General features: G+C 36.1%; 1 protein-coding gene across 1 annotated transcript in view; it reads left to right on the top strand.

Annotated features, from left to right (window-relative positions):
• LOC107687941 (polypeptide N-acetylgalactosaminyltransferase 16-like) overlaps positions 1-9,424 on the top strand; it is a 25,633-nt gene extending 16,209 nt beyond the window's left edge. Inside the window, exons 5-11 of the mRNA XM_016485431.1 lie at positions 510-575; positions 2,591-2,712; positions 6,955-7,042; positions 8,050-8,134; positions 8,415-8,518; positions 8,900-9,026; positions 9,104-9,424. Coding sequence (XP_016340917.1) covers positions 510-575; positions 2,591-2,712; positions 6,955-7,042; positions 8,050-8,134; positions 8,415-8,518; positions 8,900-9,026; positions 9,104-9,416 — 905 coding nt within the window. The 3' untranslated portion in view covers positions 9,417-9,424. The remainder of the gene's footprint in view (positions 1-509; positions 576-2,590; positions 2,713-6,954; positions 7,043-8,049; positions 8,135-8,414; positions 8,519-8,899; positions 9,027-9,103) is intronic.
• The last annotated feature ends 1,103 nt before the right edge of the window (positions 9,425-10,527 follow it).

Here is a 10,527-nt window from a genome sequence, read left to right on the forward strand (position 1 = left end):
AATTATGTCCCCACTGGATGCAACAAATGCCTCGTTTGTAATGGGTTTTCATGTTTTTGTCTCGTCGCTCCGGCCTGACAGGGCATCACAGTATGGTAGGGGCGTAACATTTCCGTCACACGCTTGAGGTATTCGGCCAATCACAACGCACTGGATAGCTGGCCAATCAGAGCACACCTCGCTTTTCAGACCGATGAGCTTTGTAAAAATCAACGTGTTTCAGAAAGGTGGGACATAGAGGAGCAACAATAATGTACAGTACGTGGAAAAGAATGTGTTTTTTTAACCTTAAACCACATAAACACATTTCATTACACCAAATACACAAAATAATGTTCTTTTTAGCAACATCCTATGACCCCTTTAACTGTCCATTAAAATGATCATGTTGAAATGTTGAAATGCACATGTGTGCTGCACACTCACTTGTTGGTGCATTCTGGGAAATCTGATGTCCCTCTCTCTCTTTGTCTCTGTCCGTCTCTCTCTGTCTCTCTGTGTCTCTGTAGCTGAAGACTGTCGACTTCTCTCTCAGATCCCAAAGGTGCGCTGTCTGAGAAATGAGCGCCGAGAAGGTACGTGTGATACGAGGAGTGGAGATACATTCATATACTAACAATAAACATGTTGAATGTTATAATAAATGCATATTGACAGCATATTGTATAATTAATGGAGTTTTGTTTTTGCATTTGCATTTGCAATATTTTAGAAAAAAAGTGGTGATCTGCCATTGTTACCTTAAAGAGCTACCTGATTTATAAAAATCAGTTTGGTTGGTATACATTTAATATATTTAAATATAATATTTTGACATGAGTAATACCAGTTCATTTAGATCTCATTTAGATGCATTTCTGAGTATATAGTGCTAAACTTCCATCAGGAATAATTCACATAAAACTGTAAATTCTGTCAGGACATATTAAAGACTGCAAAGTTTAAATACTCACACTTTTGTTCCAAAGTTTTGGGTCATTGAGATAAAAAAAAAAATACAATTAATTCAGTAACTAAGGATTAAATTGATCAAAAGTGACAGTAAAGATTTCTATTTCAAATAAATGTTGTTCTTTTAAATGTTCTATTCATCAAAGAATCTTGAAAATAAATGTTTCATGGTTTCCACAAAATATATATATATTTGGCAGCACATCTGTTTTCAACATTGATAATAATCAGAAATGTTTCTTGAGCAGCTAATCAGCATATTAATAATTTCTGAAGATAATGTGACACTGAAGACTGGAGTAATGATGCTGAAAATACAGCTTTGATCGCAGCAATCAATTACATTTTAACAGATATTCAAATAGAAACACTTATTTTAAGTTGTAATAACATTTCACATTTTTTAAAGGTGCCATAGAATGGAAAACTGTATTTACCTTGGCATAGTTGAATAATAACAGTTCTGTACATGGAAATGACATACCTTGAGCCTCAAACACCATTGTTTCCTCCTTCTTATGTAAATCTCGTGCATTCAAAAGACCACTGAAAAATAGGCGAATCAGAACATAACACCGACTGTGACTTTACTGTTGGGATCACTAATAGTTACGCCCCCAACATTTGCATATACCGCCCATGTTCTATGCCAGCCGCCAGCCGAATCATCAGAAGTTCTGCAGGTATTGTGAAGAAACAAGCGAGGATAATAGCGAAAATGGCAGATCATGGAAATAAATGTAATGTTCCAGGCTGTGCAGGGGATGTGAAGTGCAGGGATGGGTTGGTGTCTGTATTCAGAAAGGCACGGAAAACAAATAACGTGAGCCACTAAAGGGACATGGAAAAAAGTGAAATCGCAATCAACCACCCCTTTAAGTACTGCCGCTGTAGTTTACACAGATCACGTGCGATCACAAATCTCGAAAGTGAAAGTAAAAAGCTGCATTCGAAAGCAGTTTCAATGCCCCGCATATTAATAGCGGCTCCCTAATGCCCGCGTTTTATATACAGTATAATTACCCAATGATATAACTGCGAGAGAAAGTATTGAAATATATATTTTCCCTGTGTTTCCTTCCTGCTGTGTGAGCTACTGAAATGAGCCGCACTGTGAAACAGCCAATCAGAGCAGAGCTCAGAATTATTATTCATGACCCTTCCAAATAAGGTAAAAACAGACCATTTCATTCTAGGGACAAATCCTAGGGTTGTAAATGGACATGTAAAACCGTTTCTGGAGATTTTTTGCCCTTAAGTAAGCCACATACCTTCTATGTAGATATCAGAGAACAATTTAAAATATTGTATCAATGCATTCTATGGCACCTTTAATCAAATAATTGCAGCCTTAGTGAGCAGAAGAGACTTTTCAAAAACGTTAACATTAAAAAAAAAAGGTTAATTTGATCAGCTTTAGTGCATTAACATACAGATGAAGTGGTATGTTAATGTACTAAAGTCTACCAGACATGGATTTAAATAACACAAAACTCCCATTTAGATTTAATGTGGCCTTTATTAGACGCAACTGACAAACTTCATCTGTGCACTCAATGAATGTATTATTTGGTGTTGTTCTAATTATTTTGGGATGGCGATGTGTTGTGGGTAATGAACATGTGCTGGTGTTGATCAGGTCTGATCCGGTCTCGTGTCAGAGGGGCGTCTGCGGCCTCGGCCTCCATCCTCACCTTCCTGGACAGTCACTGTGAGGTCAACACAGACTGGCTGCAGCCCATGATCCTGAGAGTCAAAGAGGTATCACGACGTGCAAAACACAACCACATTGAACCATTATTAACAACGAAATTCTATCAAAATGCAAAGTGTTCCAATACATAACAGTTTGTTACTTTATTAGGTACAGTATGACAGATGCCTTCCCTTATTTATCTACAGTAACTCAAACATACATACATACATACATACATACATACATATATATAAAATTACAAAATATGTAATTGTTCCAGGGTGATACTTATTTAATAATACTTTATCTAGATCAGAGCTTCTCAATCTGTTGTGACAGAGTAAGACAACAGGGATAAAACAATGCTAAACACCAACAGAAATGAAACTAGAAATGTAATTGTGCATAGTTAGATAATCAAAATAAACAGGCTTTATAAGCTTTTAGATTGCAACAAAAAAAAAAGCACCTCCAATATATATTACCAGTCAGAGGTTTGGAATAATGACCTTTTTTTTTAAATGTTTTTGAAAGAGACTTCTTCTGCTCTGCTTACCCTTTGTTCTCTATTTGAATATCATGTGACACTAAAGACTGGAAATTCAGCTTTGCATCACAGGAATAAATTACATTGATATATTTAACAATATATTAAAATAGAAAACAGTTATATTCAATTGTGATAATATTTCACCGTTTTCCTGTTTTCGCTGTATTTTTGATCAAATAATTGTAGCCTTAGCGAGCATAAGAGATATCTTTATAAAACTTTATACAATAAATTGTAATTATTTCCAACTTTTGACAGGTAGTGTAGTGTATTGTTGACATCGAACATTGTGCATACAATCAAACCCTTTGGTACGAATGAATGTGTCACGTAGTGAAAGTTAGTCCAATTAGTCACAGGCCAATATTTATAGTTTATCATGATGGATTTCTAGGGCATCTAGCCATTTTCCAAACATTTTAAAGACTCTTTTTCTTTCTTTTTTTTTTTTTTGCGTGGGAGCATCAGAAGTACACAGCTGTGTATGAAGACTTAAGAGAAACATTGATCATGTCTGTTTCAGAGCAGCGTTTCTCGACTGCTTTTGCTTCAGGACTCTGGACGTCGAGTGGTGACTCAAACACTTCTACAAGTGTTTACTGTACAAAATGAAACACAAATGTCCTAAATCTAGATTACGCAGAATGCTTGACGTTTTGGAAGATTAAGCATTTCTAATGTCATTTGAATTTTCATTCTCTCACAGCACAAAACACATTGTGGTCATGTTTATTCTCACTGCGTGAACCTGTGTTTATAGTAGTCTAGGTCATATTTCCTTTTTTCACGTTTTATTCACGGTTTTAGAGGATGATGCATGCCATGCAACCTGTCCATGTTACATCTAGCTTGTACCTAGGGACAGATGAATTTGCAGCAGATTATTGTAGAGTTTGATCATATTTTTCACTTGAGATCTCTGCTTTAACATGGTGAGTGCGGAGAGTCAGTAATGAGTCATAAATGGCCTGAGTCCAGTCTGGTTCTTCAGAGGGAGATTTTCCCAGAATCAGAGCGAGAGGAAGGTCGTTTGTCTTCTCACAGCTGCACCATGTAGCCTCTCTCGTCCTAAATCATCAAAAATGATTATCATCATCATCATCTCCTCAACCACTTTTCTGCAGCATAAGAGCTTTATGGAGCCAAGAGCCTAGTATTTCTCAGTATACCTTGTTTGTGCTGCAGGCCGTGATTCTGGATGATTGCTGAAGACATGAGGGTGGACTTTTTCTTTGGTCACATTTTCTTCAGATGTAAATATGAAAGTGTAGTTATATCAAATGTAAAATCAAGGCACTTGAGCATCAGAAAGCAGTTTAGACACTTACTAAAACATGGTGTAAAACCACTATTTTTTATTCAAATATTTGACTACAGTCTGTTTTTAATGTCCATGAATGCTCCTGTTTTTCCATTTTTGACTCAAGGGTCATTAATACTTTTAATACGCATGTCTGAATAATCTGAGCGCTGTAAGAAATCGAATGATACACACTGAAAGAAACACACACGGTCTCTCCTCAAACAACACTTTAATAAAAGAAAACCAGTGTCTGAAACCTGAAAATTTGAATTTTGTCACTTTGAATTTGACATTCTTTTCATGGATCTGTATTTTTGAACAGCAGATGTTTAAAAAGGCCAAATTAGTTGTAAATATTGACATTATCAAGTTACAGCTTCATGTTTTTAAAGGAAGAAGAATTCTGAATGACGTAATATTAGAATTTGAATGATAACCAGTAGTTTCACCCCTAAAAATTCAAACACAAAAATACAAAGTTATTAAATGCACAACAAAAACAAGGTTTGTTATGTCAAAATTTAGATTTACAAAATTCTTTACCTTTTTTCCGTTTTTTTTTTTTTTTCTATTACAATAGCATTATGGAAAGTGTTTTAGAACAGTATGCAGCCATTGTAAATTAAAATATATTATTTTTCAATTTTTACTTTAGATTTTTTTTATTTGCTTAATCTATTTATTAAACTTTTACAATAAGGACAGGATAGAAACCTTTTGATTTTAGATTAAAAAAAAATAATAATAATTTTTTTGTAAGGTTCACTCATCTAGTTTGGACGTGGTACCATGGTAATACTATGTTTGTTTGTTTTTTTATGTGTCATGGTGTCACGAATCCGGTCTATGAACTTCCGTTCACTCACCACCAGAGGTCACCCGCTCATTACATGGACTCTCACACTACACAGACTGTTAACTATACCCTGGACTACATTTCCCATCATCCATTGCACTGATTGCACACAGGTGTAACCAATCACACGCTCATCTGTAGGCTACTAATAACACACTATATAAATCAGTCTCACACTACAATTCAGCACTGAGTATTGTTTGTGTTTATCGCTCTCCTAGTGGTAGCACATTACGGCGCCAGTTTCCTGCCCTAGTTTCTAGTCCTTAGTTCATAGTTCATGCCTGCTTTCCCATGTTACCTGATTATTGCCTGTTTATCTTGGATTAACCCTTTGCCTTTCTCTTTCGGACTGTGTTTGCACCTTGCCTGGATTATTGCTCGTGTTATTGGGTTTCCTTTGCCTTTCTGTTTCGGACTGTGTTTGTACCTCACCTGGCTTATTGCTCGTGTTATTGGACTTCTCCGCTTGTCAAGCCCTCTGGATAATGTTCACTGTCGACTGACTCACGCCTTCCTTTGGATACTCTTTTTGTCTTGCCTGTAATGTACCTGCTTGCCACTGTCTGACCCATGCCTGTTTTATGACCACGTCTCTGTCTAAATAAAGCCTTGCAAATGGATCCTCACGTCTCGTTCGCCCCGTTACACATGGTAATATGATGGTGTTCTTTGAAGTACCACTACCATGTAAATGCCAAGCTGTAATCATTCAGTACCAGTACTATTTGATGCCATCACAGCACCATGGTAAACTCACAGTACTTTTTTTTTTTTTAAGAAAAGAAACTGACAAGCCACAGGCTTCTTCTGAGTGTCCTGATGTCAATCTGCTGTAGGTGGGATGTATTGCAGATGGATTTCTGGGCTTTTCCGCACACACTCGAGCTGTGAGCGCAGAGTTCAGCATGTTTGCATACAGCGCCAGCTCTAATTGAAAACACTTGATTTTCTTATGCAGTTGTAATATGAACTTCCCCGGCACACGTTTTTTTTATGCGACATACGCATGCTTACATGCTCGTAAAATAGTTTTATGTATGCACAAGTATATGCACTGCAGCAAGCGAAAGTAGCAAAGAACACACTAGAGCTCTGCATCAGGCTATGCTGCAAATCCACAGAGCCTTTACACAGTCATATGATGCATTTTTTATTTTTAAAATATTGTATGTGCATTTATAACACTATTACCTTGGCAATAAAATTCAGCTGCTGAGGGAGTGACCATAAATGTGACATCTTTCTCTCTTCTGATTGCCACATTCCTTATCTCTATATTTTTTCCTCTTTTTTTGAGAAAAAATCATTTCATTTATTTAAACAGTTTAGTGTATATTATATGACTGGTTTAGGCTAATCTGTTTGGATGGTTTTTGAGTGGATGAATCTTTCATAATATGAAATAATATGATCTATAAAATGCATTAAGAAAATAGATGAATTTTCATTTCATGCATTTCCTCCGAATTCAACTTAAAGCAGGGTGGTCATGGAGACACACATGGCTTGTGTCCTTCTTTCTGCTGCATTCAGCTGGCCTGAAACACAATAACCACTAAATAAATCAAAGCTTTTTACCCATTGTTCTCCTGCAGGATCATACGCGTGTGGTCAGTCCCATCATTGATGTGATCAGTCTGGATAATTTCGCCTACCTGGCCGCTTCTGCTGACCTGAGAGGAGGTGAGAGATCTCACTGCTTTACCATACAAACTCATCTCTTTTATCTGTCTGTGCACTGTTGGCTTTTCTTCAACAATGTCTTTATTTGCGGAAAAAATACTATAGTTTACAATTATGAATTTGGCAGATGCTTTTATAAAAAGCATCTTATTTTGCATTCAAGGTTTACATTTACATTTTGTTTCAGCTGGGATTGGAGCCCATGACCTTGGTGTTGACCTACTGCTTGAGCTGCATGAAAACATATAATAATATAAAAACATATATTTCAGGATTACAGAATCAAAAAGTCACTAAAGCATAAATGCTTTTTTTACAGGTTTATTTTTTATCAAGATCATTTTTTTTTACAGTTAATAATTTCAATTTAGTATGTAAAATAAATTACACTTCATGGCAGCAATTGTTTTGCATGTTGTTTAAATGATATTATATGTGACCTTTGACCACAAAACCAGTCCTAAGGGTCAATTTTAGGAAATTGAGATTTCATAAATAAGAATTTCTGAATAAATAAGCTTTCCATTGATGTATGGTTTGTTAGGATAGGACAATACTTGGCTGAGATACAATAATTTGAAAATCTGGAAAAATTAGGGTGCAAAAAAAAAAAAAAAATCTAAATATTGAGAAAATCTCCTTTAAAGTTGTCCAAATTAAGTTCTTAGCAATGCATATTACTAATTAAAAATTACATTTTGATATATTTACGGTAGGAAATTTACATAATATCTTCATGGAACTTGATCTTTAATTAATATCCTAATGATTTTTTGTATAATAAAAATGGATAATTTTGACCCATACAATGTATTGTTGGCTATTGCTACAAATATACCCGTGCTACTTATGACTGCTTTTGTGATCCAGGGTCACATATGTACTTTATGGTATCGGCCATCAAAAAAAAAATCAGTCGACCACTAGTCTGATTGCTGACAGATTCAAATTTACTGCATGTGTTGATTCCAGAAGTAACCGCCTCACTTTTTCCCCTCTGACGTCAGGTTTCGACTGGAGTTTACACTTCAAATGGGAGCAGATTCCTATAGAACAGAAAATGGCAAGAAACGACCCAACACAACCAATCAGGTCTCTCTCTCTCTCTCTCTCTCTCTCTCTATCTATCTTCATTAAAGTCTGATGGCAGATTGAAAATCTAAAATCTTATTTAAGCCTATTTAAAGTTTTAGAATCTTGAACACAAAGAAAAAACTTGACAACTAATCAAATGGAAGCAAATTTGTAACAATGAAATACCTACGGATTCAAGCACCCAGAAGCTTTTAGAAAACTAGAAGCATTTTATTACTGTCGTGGTCTCAGACATTTTAAGCCCATAACATGTCCATACCAACCGTTACTGTGGCAGGACTCCTGTGATTGCTGGAGGAATCTTTGTCATGGATAAAGGCTGGTTTAATCACCTGGGCCAGTATGATACTCACATGGACATCTGGGGTGGTGAGAACTTTGGTAAGTGATGTTCAGATGCATGATTTTACTCCTCTGCTCGAGTGTGTTCGAGTGTCAAACATTCAGTGAATGTGAATTCAGTGAATCCAGTGATCATACAGCACTCCTAGAGCTGAATACAGAATAGTGTGTGGATGTCCTCACTAATGAACCCTTTTCACAAGACTGTGACCGCGCATTGCAACAGTCATCAGTATCGTAAATCCTCAAAAGTTTTTTGTATATTTTGATTTTTTTTATTTTTATGTATGTACATTTATAACACTATACTTTGTATTAGTGCTGTCAAACGATCAGGACGATTGAAACAATATTCTGAATGTCTCTGTGTTTACTTTCACACGTGAATGTAATTCTATCTCTGCTGTTTTGATGCTGTAGAGCTGTCGTTCAGAGTGTGGATGTGTGGCGGCAGTCTTGAGATCCTGCCCTGCAGTCGCGTGGGCCACGTCTTCCGGAAACGCCATCCTTATGACTTCCCAGAGGGCAACGCACTCACCTACATCAAGTAAATTGACCTTTACGTAACTTGCAATCATATGTTTTGCATTGCAGTGTATGAATGAATGGCTTGTTATGCTGCAGGAACTCGCGGAGAGCTGCTGAGGTCTGGATGGATGAGTATAAACAGTATTACTACGCCGCAAGACCATCAGCGCAGGGCAAGGCCTTCGGGAGGTCAGACGTCTCTAAAACCTTATGTAGATCTGGTTATGGTGACCTTCAGTACTTCAGTACATCACTTTCTTTCTTCAATGGAACACAAAAGGAGATGTTTAGAAGAATGCTCATACAGCTGCATACACTCTTTAAAATAAAGGTGATTAAAAGGTTCTTCACAGCGATGCCATATAAGAACCATTGGTCCCAGTTTATATTAAGTGGCCTTAACTCATAGGCGGAGCATGTGTAAGGCTGGCGACGGGGACTTGGGGCAAAAATGCCACTAAATTGGACAAAAATTCCCCTGCAAAAACAAATTAAATCTATTACGTCTGTTGCTTACAAAGTGAATATGAATAGACAGTGTCGATTGCGGCATTAAATTAAGATCTGCTCATGTTGCACCGTATTTCATTGTAGGCGTTTTTACAGTGTTGCGCATTTTAACCAATCACACACAATTCTGTTGAGCTTAGGAATGCAATGGCCAATCAGAGGCGTTCAGATGAGTCATCGTTGAAACAGATTTTTGTTGAGTGTTTCACAAGACTGTGACCGCGCATTGCAACGGTCATCAGTATCGTAAATCCTCAAAAGTTTTTTGTATATTTTGATTTTTTTTTTTTTTATGTATGTACATTTATAACAGTATACTTTGTATTAGTGCTGTCAAACGATTAATCTCATCCAAAATAAAAGTTTTTGTTTACATGACATATGTGTATGTACTGTGTATATTTATTATGTATATATACATAGATACACATGCATGTATATATTTAAGAAAAATAAGTTATGTTTATATATTAAATATATGTAAATATAAATTAAATTATATGAATATAAATATATGCATGTAAATACATAGTACACACACATATATTATGTAAACAAAAACTTGTATTCTGGATGCGATTAAGCATTTGACAGCACTAATATATGTGCGAATATACCAACAAGCTGATGATTATTTTAACCAAGAGATAGCTGATGTAAAAATTGTACATTATTTTGTCTAAATAAATTACAAATAAAACACTTAAACCAAAAAGGAGTCCTATTGAATGTTAAAAAGTGAATTTAGGCATTATAGCATTTTAATGCACCCTAGAGCGCGCGCGTTCGCTGACTGAATGCCGGACTCTTGCGAATTCTCTAATCATAAACAACAAAGCGCAGATGGACGTACAATGTAAGAGATTAATTTCACAGTGTATACAGCTTCAGTGATTATAACGATAGTTTTGTTTTTTTGAGAGTGCTTAAACTCACGATAGATCAATGTTAGTGATAATGTCACTTTCTATAATTTATTCGCCGTTTGAATAACCTTGGAAAGGTAACGC

This window comes from Sinocyclocheilus anshuiensis, unplaced genomic scaffold, assembly GCF_001515605.1.
Source record: "Sinocyclocheilus anshuiensis isolate Anshui unplaced genomic scaffold, SAMN03320099.WGS_v1.1 scaffold421, whole genome shotgun sequence".
Taxonomy (NCBI): Eukaryota; Metazoa; Chordata; class Actinopteri; order Cypriniformes; family Cyprinidae; genus Sinocyclocheilus; species Sinocyclocheilus anshuiensis.